At 45.0% G+C, this 16,412-nt stretch overlaps 2 protein-coding genes across 2 annotated transcripts in view; one reads left to right on the top strand and one right to left on the bottom strand.

The window, feature by feature from the left end:
* Positions 1-3,234, top strand: part of LOC310783206 (transmembrane protein 132C) — a gene marked incomplete at both ends in the record, with an annotated part of 167,185 nt that extends 163,951 nt beyond the window's left edge. The window contains 2 exons of the mRNA XM_083644007.1: positions 205-396; positions 2,062-3,234. Of these exons, the coding sequence (XP_083500133.1) occupies positions 205-396; positions 2,062-3,234 (1,365 nt within the window). The remainder of the gene's footprint in view (positions 1-204; positions 397-2,061) is intronic.
* Positions 3,235-12,801: 9,567 nt separating this feature from the next.
* The window catches only part of slc15a4 (solute carrier family 15 member 4), a 41,199-nt gene continuing 37,588 nt past the window's right edge, over positions 12,802-16,412 (bottom strand). The window contains exon 9 of the mRNA XM_083644441.1: positions 12,802-15,410. Coding sequence (XP_083500567.1) covers positions 15,259-15,410 — 152 coding nt within the window. The 3' untranslated portion in view covers positions 12,802-15,258. The remainder of the gene's footprint in view (positions 15,411-16,412) is intronic.

Below are 16,412 nucleotides of genomic sequence, written 5' to 3'. Positions count from 1 at the left end.
GACACCTACAATCCGCTACAGAAAAATGTATATTGATTGTTTATTAACTGGCCCCTGGCCTTCTATCATTTCACATAAGTGGCCCCCGGGCAAAGCAAGTTGAGTATCCCTGCTTTAATGTCACACATGCAATCTGTAATCTCTCTCTCTCTCTCTCTCTCTCTCTCTCTCTCTCCCTCTCTCTCTCCCTCGCTCTCTCCCCAGGTGTTGTCTCCCTTGTCAGACTCCATCTTGGCAGAAAAGACCATCACCGTAGTGGACGACAAAGTGACCATCACAGAGCTGGGGGTCCAGCTGGTCACGGGCCTCTCCATGTCCCTGCAGCTCAGCCCAGGGAGCAACAGGGCCATCCTGGCTACCACAACCACACAGGAGGTCCTGCAGAGTCCCAAACAGGTCAATACACAGAACATACTGTCGCATTTGATGTACTTTTCTGTAACTGAATCTTACACGATGCTATCTGAACTGAAGCTGCAAGCCTAGACCATCTGATGTAATGGCGTTGAAACAAACCCCACGAATAATTAAAAAAAATAGTTTGACCAGGTTTGACTGACACATAGAATAATGTTAAATTATTTTAGGCCCTTAATTAAGGGAGAGTAAGCGTTCATATATTCATGTATTTGTCCTTGGTTTGACGGCCCTTTGATAAAAGAGCGTGGTTTATGCATCTGCCGAGGCCAAAGATGTGCGTTCTGCAGCCTTGAATACTCTACGGTACAGAATACTGTACTGTACCAAAACAAGAGACATACTTTCAGATTCCATTTCACACTATCAGAGTCCTTGCATGAGGAATTTTCCGATCAAAGAAAGCCATGAGTGCACATGTGCTCCAACACACGTGTGTGTGTTTGTTCCACTGCATTCCTAACCCTCTTAACTCCAGGCTGGAAAGCCGCAGTGTGACAGAACGTCTTTCCCTGAGCATCTCATAGAAACGGGAAACGTAATCTTGGGAGCGTGCAAAAAGCAACAGCAACAGCTTCTGTACCAAAACATGTCTTACAGCCCAAACGTGAGCTGTCCTAGCCTATTTTACTTCCCCTTCTCATTTGCCCCAGCTTCCACATTGTGGCCCCAGCTCCCTCATTATTGTGGCCCCTTTGATCTGGCCATCAGGCCCTCCTCCCACCCCCACCCCCTCGAGTGAGAAGAGATAGCGAGGCTACTTTATCTGCCCTATCTCCAAATGCAAAACGTCCGCACGGAGATAAGCAGGCACTACAGTAAGTCCTCTGGTGTCAGTAATTAGAGAGGCAAATAGAGAAATTGCAGTAGGGAAAAATTCTTAAGATGCTCGTACAGTATATGGCAAATCCTCATTCGCGCAACAATCTTTACAGCAAATATTTTTCAACGTTGGCGTCTGAACTTTTCACGCTATCTTTTCATCTGTATCCCCCTCCTCTTAGAGGGAATAGCCACTGAGTTGGTGAAACCATGGGACGTACTGAGCTATACGCCATTAGAACGCTCCACACATGAGTCTCTGTGGTGCGTCTACAAAAGGGACATTAAACACAGGCAATATGTGTGTGTCTTATTTTTACCACTCCATTATTCTTGTGAGAAGAAGATTATTCTTAGCAGAGTAGCGTTCACTTTATTTTATTTTGATTTATTTTTTTGCCCACCTGCTGTACAGGAACAGGCACCTAAAAAGTAGGGGAGGCAAGTCCCAGTTAAGGCGATGAAACAAATTCAGCCAGTGCTTTATACCAATATGGTTGATGCTGAAATATCTACCCAGCAACAAGGACTTACATTATATTGAAAGCAACATATTGTCTAGTTTTGTTATTTTTGCAGCACTGATTACAGTAAAATTTATTTTGCTTTTTAATACCAAAGCCAAAAGTCTCTTCCAGATACTTTTTCTACCCCCTCTCTCTCTCTCTGTATGGTTTAGTGATCTCTCTCTCTCCCTCTCTCTCTCTGTATGGTTTAGTGATCTCTCTCTCCCTCTCTCTCTCTCTGTATGGTTTAGTGATCTCTCTCTAAATCTTTTCTCTCTCTGTGTATGATGTGAATGCTGTCTGTGTGTTTCCACAGGAGGCCCTGATCAGCGCCTGGCTCCAGTTCAGTGACGGCTCCATGGCTCCTCTGGACCTGTACGAGCCTGACTTCTTCGTCCTGACAGCCACCTCTCTGGACGAGGAGGTGGTGACGGTGCAGCACCACCCCTCCTGGAAGTGGCCTGTCATTGTGACGGAGGCGGAGGGCCAGGGCCTGCTGGTCAGGGTGGAGATGACGGTCTGCGAGCTCTGTCAGAAGTTCAAGCGCCGCAGCGTCCTGGCCGCGGGGAACTGCAACGTCAGGGTCAAGTTCGGCCAGAGCGGCGACGGCTCCAGGGGAGGGGGCAGCGACTACAGCCCGGACGGAGACGACATGGAGAACAGAGGCAGGCTGTCCCCCTCCCAGGACAGGACGGGCCTTGACACCCACTACTACGGCAGCTCCATTTCCGACATGGAGGACGGCGTCTTAAGAAGGCCCGCCACCACTAGAAGCGCCATTATGCGCCGACCCAACGGGGATAAACTGTCTGACGGCGGCGGCCGGAATGCACCGATCGACTTCGCCGACTTCCCCGCCCAGGTGGACCTCCCCCGTGGCCGCAACACGGACGACGACCTGGTCCAGACGGCGCGCGGGCTCACGGACCTGGAGATCGGCATGTACGCCCTGCTGGGGGTCTTCTGCCTGGCCATCCTGGTGTTTCTCATCAACTGCATATCCTACACCCTCAAGTACCGCCACAAGGAGCTGTCCGTCGAGGGCCAGGAGAGCATGAACCACGCCCACGACTGGGTGTGGCTGGGGAACGAGGCGGAGCTGCTGGAGAGCCAGGTCAGCTTGTCGCCCCAGCAGGAGGAGCAGACCTCCATGATGGACTCCAGCAGCGGGCTGGAGGAGGGCAGCCACCTGCTGAACGGGGGCTCGGGCCAGAAGCACGTGCAGGGCCAAGTGCACCGGGCGGCGGACACGGGCTGCCCGGGCAAGGACAGCAAAGGAGACTCGCCCACCACCAAGAGGAAGCGAGTGAAGTTCACCACGTTCACCACCATCCCGCCGGACAATAGCTACCCCACAGTCAACACGCTCAGCATAAGCCACAGCCAGGACATTCAGTGGGTGTGCCAAGACGTGGAGCTGGGAGACTCCAAGGAGCTGCGCAACTACATGGAGAGGTTAAATGACACTGCTTTAAAAGAGGTGGCGTAGTGCACTCACTCTGTGCACTTGTAACAAACTCACCCTTATGCCTTTCATAGGAAAGTGGGTCTGGACAGAAAATGGACCCCTAGGTAGGTGAAGAAGAGGTAATTTTCTTCTGAATCACCCAAAACTGCCAAAGGGTCAGAGGACAAAAATAGACATGATACCACAAATGACTGATGGCAAATCACTAACTTGAAAAATGTGTCAATGAATGAGGATGTCAGGTTGTTGTTGTTTTTGTTGTTGTTGCTGTTTGTTTTTTTATACCATTTATCTCATAATTACCTTTTTATTTATCATGGTTTTATTATTATGAGTTTAAGATAGAATCAAACAATGTTCCCAGGAGAGACCTGCATTAATTATGAGCCGTGATAACAGATGACATGTAGATTTAAAAACGTACAGTAATATGACTAGATAGATGTTCAGGGTGTGTGTGTATACACATTAAATGGTTTTGGAAGTTTTGTAACATTTTGGAGATTCATTTCCCATCATGCCAGATCCTGATCCTGATCCTGATCCTGATCCAGATCCAGATCCAGATCCTTACTCTGTGGAGTTCTGAGAAAGGCCAAAGCAAGCCAACCAGAAGGTCCTGCATGTGGTTGTAGAAAAAAGGCACAACCTTCCAGTTCATCCCCCACCCTCCTTAACACAGGAGAAGACCTGCTATGTAAATACTGACCACTCCTACAACAAGGCATTGTATTGTTGCTCTGTATATTGTATTTTCATATCATTTAAGGAATATACAACAATGTCAAGAGTGTGTATCAGCTTTTATTGACCGCCACTCTTTTCTCACATCCTGAGGGACAATTTGCCAATTTTGCTGGGGCTAGCTAAGGGTATGTGGGTGGGGAGTGGGGCTAGCTAAGGGTATGTGGGTGGGGCTAGCTAAGGGTATGTGCTGGGGCTAGCTAAGGGTATGTGCTGGGGCTAGCTAAGGGTATGTGCTGGGGCTAGCTAAGGGTATGTGGGTGGTTGCTGGGGCTAGCTAAGGGTATGTGGGTGGTTGCTGGGGCTAGCTAAGGGGATGTGGGTGGGGAACGGTAAATGAATTAAACACATTCATCTTGGTAGCGTGAGTATTTTATGAGATGACAATTTACCCACAAGCCACATTTACCCACAAGCCACGTGTAACAGGCTGCAGATTAAATGAATCCTGTAAACAGTCGGAAAAGGAATTGAGACGGCACACCGACTGTCCTTTTCTCTAACTACTGGATTATGTTTATTTCTGACATGCATCATCGTACTATTTTCTTCTGTTCTTTTTGGTATGCATTTTGCATAAATTCAGGCTAGACATAGCGAGACATCTTTCTCTTGAAAAAACAAAACAATAGAATATATTACGTCTCATGGTACCCTTTTGTATTCATCACAAATTAATTCAGCAATAAAACATCTCAGTCCAACAACACATCTATTTCTCCATCGTTTCACATATCATTTTAACCATATACCAAACGCAGCTCAGCTCTTACATTCTTTAAATCAAATAAACTTTCTCATAGAAGCCATTAGTTTACCATACTCATAATACTATTCTATACTAATAACATAATTAATATGCTTGCATCTGAGATCATTGTCAAAATACATAAAGATAGACACATAAGGTAATCAAGTTCCTATGGAAACTGGTAAGGATTGGGACACCACCGGCCATTACTGAGCCAGAAAAATGCTAATTTGCTAGAACTAGAACCTCCTTGGAATAGAGGCTAACACAGACCTACATTTATGATAACCGGAATACATTACATTAGCCACTGATAACTCTTAACTACATTTTATACACAGAAAACAACAATTCTGAGTGATTTTTGGGTTACAACCAACCTGTAAATAGTGGGAAAAGGAATTAAGATGCCGGCGCACCAGCTTTCCTTTTCTCAAACTACTGTATTGGATTATGGACGGACAGTCTCACACCCCGTTTACACCTGGTCTTTAAATGTGACCTGTATTCAGATATGTTATCTGGATAAGGAAAAATGCATGTTAATGGAAGGTGTAAACACATTGTGATCAGAATGTGATCAAATCTGCCTGACCACATCTGGTTTGGCTCACATTGTGTTCAGATCTCTTTCAGACCATTTACACCTGGTTTTTAAATGCAAACACTATCGAGATAACTTATCCGGATACAGGCCACATTTAAAAACCAGGTGTAAATTGGTTGTCAGTGACCCTTTGGAGATGTACTGCCCCCTACTGCCGTGAAATAAAATAGCATACGACCCATAAATCCATAATACAGTAGTAAGTCTATAAAGTGTGACAAAATAAAGAAAATACAACTTCATAAATAAATAACAAAAATCAATCTGCTCTTTAGTGCTGGAGAAAGGCAGTGACCATTAATTCACTCATCACATCTATAGAGCACAGTAGACTAACATGACAACCTCTGTATGGAAGGGCTTTTAACAGTCAACATGGTACTGTGACATTTCCTCTGCATCCCCAGAGTTTAAAGTTTTGCCGATGATGGTCTCATTACCCTCCGTCTCTGGAGACCTCTTGAAAAGATTACCAATTACAGAATGGGATGTGATTGCTCTGGATCTCCTCAAACAGGGCGTGTGTGCATTCAATGTGGGTCAATAATCGAGGCAAGGTGGGAAATGTTTCTTTTAGGAAATGGATCTCTTATGATTCAGATAATTGCGCAAACAATAATCATCTTTGACTTCCTAAACAAAGCCAGTCAGCTGAAAAATTGCATTTTGCTCGATGAACTTTATTATTGTCACAGTGGCGTGGGCTGATTGCATTTTTTCTTTGTATTATTATTATTATTTTCCATCAAGCAGAGAAATGTTCAGATTATGTTAACCACTGCTGTGCAATTGCTTGCAGTGTAGATCACATTGTTAATTAGTCACCGTCACAACATTACCATCAGCAGGAAGAGGGGCGGCTGAGCTACTTTAGCAAGTAGCACTACCTAGACCCTTTTCATACTCTAGGTCCTAGAGTGTGAAAAGAGACACCATTTAGACCAGAATTAGCTCTGTTATGCAACAAGGCTGTGCTGAACGCAGCCCCTCCTGACACCTTCATGCATGTTAAGTGGCTCTCTTCATACTTTTATTTAGTTAGTTCAAGCAGCTTGATTCCCCTCCCTACTCCAGCTGCGATACTATTGATCCGTTCCGTGCTACACCAAAACACTGAATTAACACTAGAAAGGCTGTGGGTGTCCATGTAGTGTAGCGGTAGATTCCCTGCCTACCAACACGAGGGTCGCAGGTTCACGCCCCCGTGTTACCTCCGGCTTGGTCGGGCATCCATACAGCCACTAGTGGCTGTGTCTGCGGGTGGGAAGGAGGATTGAGGTAGCCTGGGTAAACCCAGCCTCCACGTGACCTCTATGTGCTATCAGTCACAAAACCTATGCTACAGGCATAGCCGCCTGTGACCTCACGTTGAAGGCTGGGTTTACCCAGGCTAGGATTGAGGGTATGTGTCCTGGTCACTGCACGAGCCCCAGTGCAGTGTCGGTCGGGGCACCTGTTCGGGGTGGAAGGGAACTGGTGGGAATAGTGTGATCGTCCCACGTGCTATGTCCTGCTGGTGAAGCTCCCCGCTGTGAGGTGAAAAGAAGCGGCTGGCAACTGTGCATGTGTTGGAGGAAGCATGGTGCTAGTCTACGGCTCTCCCCAGATCGGCAGAAGGTGCAGCAGCGACCGGGGCAGCAGGGGGGAAACATTCACAGATAGACGAGATTATAATCAATCTTGACCAACACAAACACACGGAGAGAGAGACAGAGAGGGACTCTCACTCCTTTGTTTCTCAGTCCCCCCCTCCCTCCCCCCCCTGTGCTGGGATCTTCTCTCCCCTGTGTGGTGGGGCTGGTGCTGTGGCTCTATCAGTAGCGGTAGGGGGATTGATGCAGGGGCCATGCGCGGCGTGCTGGGACCGTGGCTGCCTGCGCTCAGCCTGTGGACTGTGAAGGGCGAGGGGAGCCGCTGTGGGCCTGGGAGGAATTTAACTGTCAGCCACTAGGGGCATGATTGATGGAGGGCCCTGTGTAATTAACACACCACTGCGACTCGCTTTCCGTGACCATCATCAGTGGCTTCGGCTTGTTCACGTAGGAACCGAGCAGCACAGCCCATTAAAGTAACCCCTTCCCCCTGCTTTTAGATGTGTGTTCACGCCTGCTGGGACATGGCATAGGAGACATATTGAATTCAGCAGCTCCAGTGTTGGAACAAGCTAAGGAAACTCGAGACTTGTTTTTGTTGGCCTTAAAGTCCTGACTCGCCCAGAGGAAGAGAAAAAAAATCTTCCCCATTGGCCTCCATCTTAAATGGATTTTTAATTAAATCGATGATGTGAGACCAGCAAACTCTCACTAATCGTGGGCTGTGTGCTCCCTGTGGTCCTAATGTGCAGGACCGGTATTTGCTATTTCCAAATTATTATTCACCGTTTGATTGATGTTGTTTCTTTTGGAAAAAAAATGAAATAGTTCACAGTCGTTTTGCAGCAGCTAAACGCACCCTCACAGAGTTACAGAGGAGGGAGGGAGCAGCCGTCAAGGTCAGCTTGAAAATTCTGCTCCCACCGATTTTTACAGATGGAGCCACAGGGAACCAAAGACAAACATTGTTCATAAACACGATCCCCGTGCCAAATCTGTGCCTTGTAAACGCCGTCTCCCACCTGACTGGCAGGTGCCCCACAGTGTCACGGAAAGAACACACACACACACACACACACACACACACACACACACACACAAAGACACATGCAGCCGTGTCAATCATATCTCAGTATTTTTCAGGCTGAATGGCGATACGTGATATACTGTATATCTCGGTATTTTCTACGAAGTGGGCTAAATGTTCATTTGTAGCCTAAGTCAAAGCCACATGTCAGATGTCACAAGTACTTTTATTATGCCTGCGCCGGCGATAGCCGGGCCGGAGGCATTATGTTTGCGGGTTGTCTGTACGTCCATCCGATGTTCGTTAACGCAGTCAACACCTTGAGGGATTTTCTTCAAATTTGGCTCAAGCATCCACCTGGGCAAGGTGACAAGGACGAAGTGATTACATTTTGGTGGTCAAAGGTCAAAGTTCAAGGTCACAGTGACTGTATGTCCAACCGTTCCATCAAGGAAAGGGGGCGGGGCTGGATAAAAGCAGCCATAGCTAGGGATAGGGAGGTCTTAGAGAGCGGGGATTCCAGAGGTGTGTAGGGGGTGGCTGGGGGGTGTGGGTGTGGTGGGAAGGTTGCGAGGGAAAGGGTGTGAGAGTCTGACTCTGGACACACATGGATGTCGACTGCTCATTTGTTGGCGGAGGCATATCCGCGGTGCGGTCGTTCTAGTTCAAACAAAACTGGGATCAAAATAAAGTGCACACAAAAAGACTGCAATATTTGCAGTGGATCTGTTTTTGTGTGTGACTGTTGACTTTAGCCTGACTCAACAGAGGCTCTGCCATTGGCTCCGACCACTTCAGTCGGAGCTAAGGGAAATCCCCGCGTGTTACCGCTCTCAAACCCTCCGCCGCTGTGAAACAGCAACAACGCGAGAGCTAGCATTCTAGCAATCTACACGCTGAAAATGGCAGGTTTTGACGTAGATTTGGATGCAATAAAGCATCTCCTGCACTGGTACAGCGCGAAACGGAGTGTGGAGATAGTCTGGCAAGGGAGACTAGCAGCGATGACTCAAAAACCCAAAGGCAATGAACAACAGGCTGGCAAAGGCCTTCAGCAGCAAGATGCGAGTACCCAACCATGTCATTTAGATAAAGTAAGCCTGGAGAGCCGGTGGGGGAGCGAGCGTGGCACAGCACAGGCAGCAGCAACATATTGTATCAGCCAGCACTCTTAGACGCGCCGGGACATTTTTCTGCCTGGTGGTAAACAAGAGAAGGTCAGAGGGCCACCGAGATACACCTGGCAAGAGTGGTATTCCTCATCACGGCTGAGAAAGATTTATCCTGATACCTTTATGGGAGTCAAGCCCCATTTTAAGATGCCCGACACCACAGAGCCTCCACATAATGGCCAAGGCTGACGCCGCAAATCCAGATAGATGTACGCTGTTAAAGCATTTTACGGTTGCTTATTTCACAGATCATCTGTCTGAATGAACATCCTTAACCCACCGCTGTGCTCAACACCACAGAAGAAGACAGCCATCCAAGCAACGAGGAAAGCACATTCCTTAACCCGTAATAGCGATTCAAATCAGTACGCTGGAACATCAGGAGAGGCTCTACATATGTTTTCTTTTCGATACATCATATCCCCCTCAGCATGATTACTCCATTGGTATAGCGTGTCTGGAACATAAACCATGAATCAAACATAATATTACTCAACTAAGTGTGGACCCGGCAGAAGAAGAACAAATCTGAGCCTCCCTTAAAAAATGTGAGCAAATTTCACTCTCCATAATTTCTGTCTCCTATAATGTTTTAAAATCAGGTAAAAAAAAAGTAACTTAGCAAGTCCTATTGTCCACCACACTGGACATTGACAAACAGTGTCATAGGGTTGCATGTATTGTATACCACTGAAAACTTACTCAGCTGTAGTTAATACACTCCTTTTCTAAAAACAAAATCTAACTCAATCTTTGCTGAAGAAACACGGATATCTGCATCATTTAAACACAGTCTTATCTCTCTTGCACCCATAAAATGTTGTGGTTTAGATGATATTTCGAAGAGAGTTGTGTCGTGTTGTCAAGGTTACAATGCAACAATGTGATATCACTGAAAAGCCCAGGATATCCTCTAGACTCTGCAACAGGTTTCAGCATGATAGCATATTTGATATGGTTCTTGAAATTAAAACCAGGGAATAATGGACACTACAGCGGACAAAAATAAATTGCCAGGTCTCAGGAGGATGTCCCTTGGCCATTACAATGGGCTGCTGTCCAATCGTGAATCAGAAAGGGCAGATAAGATAATTAGGACGGTGAACGGTGATGATTAAAACATAAGGATAGGTGATTTTTTCTAAACATTGTGTCTTTATTAGCTTATCTTAATTAACATGTGATGGTACTTCCTAATACACCAATTACAGGAGAAGATCTTCGGGGGCATCTGTCAGGTAAGAGTTAATTAAAAGCAAGTTAACATTCTCTAGATTATGTTAGACTGCTACATGCCCCCTGGAAGTCGTTTAGCGCAGACAGCGAGGAGATAAAATTGCTTGATTTACAGCAGACGAATGGAAAATGTGCTTAGTCAAGCAATAAATATAATGGCAGGAAATACACACAGCAACTGCCTTCATAAAATAAATGTAAACGCCATTTACAGCGCTGTTAATGTTCTGAACATAAAATGTCTACTCAGAGACCTCGAAATTTCAGAATCTCAAAACTTTTTTTTTTGATAGCACTTTTTGGAAATAGAGAACTTTGAAGTAAATAAAACCCACCGACTGAAATCAATTTGTCTCTATAACTTTCTGGATCTTTACTCCACAATCTTGGTTTAAATACCTTAATGCTCAACTTGTCAAGCTTGCCCAAACAACTTAACAGCTAGAGCTTTATTGAACGGACTTCTGAGTGAATGGTAGAAAGAAAAACAGCTTATATTATAAGTTTAAAGGAACTATTCACCACTTTTCAACCATAGTTCTATCCATCCGAAATCGGAATATGAGGAAAAAAAACTTTATTTTTTATTTTTTGTTTCTCATCTGCTCTGCTCGACTTCTGGTTCGTCTGCTATACCCAAATTGTAATGACAAGTGGTGAATAATTCCTTTAAAATAATATCAACCATCAAAGTGAGATTCAGCACAATATAGGACGAATCAGCGTGACGTCACTTGCCACCCAGAAATGCGGAACCCCGTTGCAGTTAATAGTATGAGTTGTGCCAAACAAACGTTAATATCTCAAAAACTATACATCACATCGCTTATATTTTGACATTCTCAGTGAGAGCAGAAGTAGAGTTTGATGTATAATATATAGGCTACATGTCGTGTTAAAGTTGTGTGAACTGTCGCCGTTTTTAAAATGTAAACAGAGTTTGCCGGCTAGTCAGACACTCAGCCTTGTGCCACTTGGGCTCCATAGGGTTCTATTGCCGTTGCCACCCAGTGACGCGGTTTGTTTACAAAAATGCTGCTCGGCTGATCCCTCGTATAAACTTGATACCTGGCTTATGCCTTATCTCGACTCAAATAAAGCCCCACTACAACATATAAATGTATGCAGGGGCTGCTCTCTCCGAGGCACTGTTGTTTTCTGAAACACAATAAATCAACTTAAAACATTGGGAGGCCAGTGCCTAAACTATATTTCTCACTTTTATTGCCTTCCAGTAGCGCCTGCATAACCACTCAGATCTGTCAGAAATTCCTCTCAACATGAGAAACAAGCAACCACATGAGAATTATGACCTGAGGCGTGTGTTGGTTTCAAACATCAAGCCGTCTACTCAGTCATGCCTGTGTGGGCTGGCTGACAGGAAATGGCCCTCTCTGAGTGTCATGGCTGCAAGGCCTTCACTCACATTAACAAGCGCAAACCTTTAAGCGCACGGCACAGCGGTGTGGCCCATTCAGCTTTATGGCACCACCCACAATCCCCCTACTGGCTCCTCAAATCCTGACTCTACCACCTTCCTATCCCTAGCTACGGCCCCTTTTCCCTTGCCCCCTCCCACCACCCACCCCCCCTAGCCACTCCCTCCACCCAGCCGTCGAATTCAAACTCTCTATCACCTTCCTATCCCTAGCTAGGGCCCCTTTGACTCCACCGCTTCCACCACCCATACCCCCTAGCCACGCCACCTAGCCACCCCTTCAATCCTCTCTACCACTTTCCAATCCCTAGCTACAGCCCCTTTTCCTTCCTCCCCCCAACTCACCCACCCACACATACTGTACCCCCCTAGACACTAACCATGCACCCCTCAAATCCCGACCTTCCTATACCTAGCTATGGCCCCTATTCCCTAAACGTCCATGAGTGAGTGAGTGACTGAGTGTCCTGACTTAGCCCAGCGCCGTGGGGAAAAATGACCTGTGATGATTCAATGATTCCAATCTGTCGGATGAAGCTACCAATACGCCGCCGCCTCAGTAGGAAATGCAAAATCTCATTAAAAACGAGGCTTTGCACCTCGACCTTGTTCACAGCAGCCTGCCACAGTTGTTGTTTGTCTTATAATGAATAGACACACTGTACTTACAAGTGACTTGCCTTAAGACCCACAAACCATAACCCTAATCAGGAGAGCGCCCTGGCATTCTGCACCTGTTTACTCTTTGTTCAGCCGGACGATTCACACCAGTTGAAGAACAGGTGATAAATTGCAAGACTTCCCCATGGGGCATAACAGAGTGTCGAGAAAAAGAAAATGGCATAGCAGGCATTGCAAGCAGCACAGTGAGCGAGGAAACCGACTTTAAATAGTCTAAACCTCAATATTACATTAGCAGCAGGTGACGCTCCATCAGTCATGCTGTCTGTCTGAACTGGCTGTTATTTCTAACAGACAATTGGCTGTTTTGATATAATGCAAAAAGATGACAAACACCGGCTACAATTTAATATGCTTTAATGGCCACGATTATAACCACAAAACAACATTCCAGTACCGCAGCATTATTAAAACTGAATATATTTTCGAAATAAAAACAATTTTTTCAGATGATCGAGATGACAAAGCTATAAAATATGCAACAAAACAGGGAACATCCACTTCTCCAACCAACACAACACAAACTAAAATGGCTAAAAGAGGCACACCGTCATTGAGATAGCTTCTGGTTTCGGTTACAAACGTAACCTAATTTACAGCACGGGAGTGTGTAAACAACATGTTTTGAGCTCTCAAAGGCAGTTTTGCATTTTCCTGGTGTGCAATATCACTTGACACTACTACTCCCCTAGAGCCCTGAGAGGTTTCTTTAATAGCCTCCATTTCTGTACTTTTTGTTTATTCTGAGGATAAGAAACACACACAGCAGTAGTACGAAGAAAACAAATGAGACACGTCTAATAAATATGACAACCATATCCTTCCCTGGCCAAGCTGCAGAGCCATCACACACACAAACTTAAGGGCACTCGGTAGCGTGCATACGTCCGCCACGGCGTGGTGTTACGTGAATCCGTTTGGAAGTCAGGCGCCTTTTTGTGATTGGCCACGGCCATTGCCATGCCCCCTTTTGTGCAGTGCATGTGGAAAGTTAATGATTTCTAAGTTGGCCCATGACCTGCTTTTCTGCCAAGTTTCGTGCAAATCCGTTCATAACTTTTTGAGATATTCTGCCCACAACAGACAAACAGGGTCGAAAACAACTCCGTGGTGGAGGTCAAAAAAATAAAAAAAAATAAGGGGCCACATTTGTAAAATGTTCCTGGTTTTATTATGGTTTAACTGTGTATATATGTAATTTATCTAGGCGATTTTGAAAAGATACCGATAACTGGTGTGAAAAATTGTCACAAATTTTCTGTTGCATTTCAAAACGCAAAACATAATTTCTGTCATTATGCAAGCATGAATGTCATAGCTATTTTATGAATGAGGTTGCCAAGGTTGCCCGGTTCGATTTCTATCCAATTGTTTCAGCTAATTGTGTTAAACTTATGACTTGTGGTTTGCAGCTTGGCCAGAAATTAACAACCCCTTTGCAGCTTTAGAGGAAGTCATGGAGTCTTGTGAGGACATGTCAGTATGTCATGTATGATGCTTACTGTGCATAATGAGTTTGTAGGGTGGATTAAATATGGATTTGCAGGATGTAATTAACAGGCTGTGGAAACATGTTTCCTTTCTGGGGACAAAATAGCTACTTCCTCTCAATATTCAATAATTTCCAACAAGTCATGGTGATGCAGTGAATATGTCCCACCATTGCGTTTACATGCACACAGTTAATAAACCGATCATTATCGGATATCTGGACTTCTGGAGTTACCTGATTATTCAAGTGGTCATGTAAACAGCATAAACCCATATGCTTTATCGGATAAAGGCAGTTATCGGATTATGACAAATCCGATAAACACACCTAGCTTTTTGTCGAATCATCAGTTTTATTCAGTGCATAGCCCAATCTCTATGTCCACTCTCAGACTTTGAGGCGAGTTAGCCGCCTCTACTTACTAAAGTGCATGTAAACGCGTAAATCAGATTATTGCCATTACCTGATTATTCTGTTATCAGTTTATTGTATGCATGTAAATGCACTCATTTCACTGTATATTCACATGTGAATAATTCTCCAATCACTGTTGGATGTTTTTGTGATGGAACTGTACATAATATACAATGAACTCCTGATTATAAGAACGCTCTTGCAAGCCAAGAGGGCGAATCAGAATCAAGATAAAATAATTCTAATATTCAAGTACATTTCATAAAAAAAGAAATAATAAAAAAACACAGTGTGTAAATATCATCACACCAAGTCAGTAAAATGGTTAGTAAAGTGGTTTCTGTCATTCCTGCAAACATAAGGCTGTGCCAGAAAACAAAAATCGAATCAGAAAAGCAGCTACGCATTTTTCATGATTAGAAAATATCTGAATATTGCCTTCACATGGCACCACTCCTCAAGTCAAGTGCAAATGATCAAAGAAAGGCAACAAGAGTAAACACAGGGCTAAGAAAGTACTGTAGTTATATAAAAAGATCAAAACCTAGATAACTGCCTCATTACTGCGACTAATCTTCAATGCTTTATGTGTGGTACTGTGGTCTCTGTATAAAACCTTGTGTGTTCTTGTTACCAAGTAGGGTAAGCAATCCCTGCATAAAAGTTTAAATAATTTAAATAAGAAGTACACATTTAAAATAACTTTTCTTAATTCATGACAGGATTGCGCGGGACTTTGAGAGAATAATCTCAGGAACCGCAAATTTCGTACAATTTGACTATTAAGTACCTCTTGGGCAGGTCCTTTTGACACCGATGCCATATCGATGGAAAAGGCAGACATAGTGCGAGGGATACTGGGACGTGTGTGTGTGGGCGTCAGTCCTGGGGTCAAGAGGAGGAAAGACTCTGCCTATGGCTCCCTGCTCTGCCCTTCTGCTTGTCATACTTGACGGACACAATGATGAAGATCAGCAGGGTGACGCCCTGGATGCCCGCCAGGAGGAAGAAGTAGTAGTGCAGATTGCAGTCATTGATATTACCTGGAGAGAGGCAGAGAGAGAAGAAAACAGGGACAATGTTGTAAAGAGATGTCGAGATGTAGCACCAAACAGCTGAGGAGCAAGGATGGCATTCAAATGAGACACACACAAAAGTGTGTCGCAGCAAAAAGACAAACAAGAACGCTGACAACAAAAGAGTGAGCGTCGACATGCACAGAGGGGGGACAGCAGCATCGCTCTTTCATCACAAAGTGCCGTTCTGCATTAAAAGAACATCAGTGTGAAGGTAAACGGGCACAACAACCTGGCACATACTGTACTGTACCTGTGCCAGGTTGCCATGGTTTTGCTCTCCTGTTTGCAAGACATGAAATGCGAGCTTGAAGTGAGCTGTTGATGGCAGCAAAACACAGTTCTGTCAGGAATTAGGATTCAGCAGGGGGGCCCTTTTCTTCTCATCTCACCACTAGGGGGCCATTTTCTTCTCATCTCACCACTATGAAACAGTCCAAAATGTGAGGATGGTTGACCCCCACGCGTCTGCGCTGATATGGAAGGCAGTATTGATGATGTGGGGCTGAAGTTTGATAAATAGCAGAGCAATATGGGCCCTCAGCTGTGATCCAGGGAGTCTTTCATCGGTATTAAAAGACGCGGTTTGTTTCCTCGTGGGAATGAGATGCAATAAGAAGGAGCAAAAAATGAACGGATACTTCCACTGTGATTTGCCGGGACTGAAATATGACTTGTGTGCAGGAGGGAGGGGGAGAAAATCAGACAGCCAAACCAACAGCTACGCAGACATGCTGAGACAGAGAGAACTAAGTGGATCGGGGGGAAAGAGTGTGAGAAACTTTGACATGCGTGACACATGGTAAGACTACTGTACTGTATGATGACTTACACAACAGGAGCAGTGACTCATGAGAATGAGGCCACAGTAGGGCATAATTAGGCAAGGCAAAGGCACACTTTATTTATATAGCACATTTCATACACAAGGAAAATACATTGTGCTTCACATAAAACAGAACAAATACA

The sequence above is a fragment of the Poromitra crassiceps genome (assembly GCF_964638095.1).
Source record: "Poromitra crassiceps genome assembly, chromosome: 10".
Taxonomy (NCBI): domain Eukaryota; kingdom Metazoa; phylum Chordata; class Actinopteri; order Beryciformes; family Melamphaidae; genus Poromitra; species Poromitra crassiceps.
Note: the sequence above shows the minus strand (reverse complement) of the source record. Positions and strands in the feature narration are given on the sequence as shown.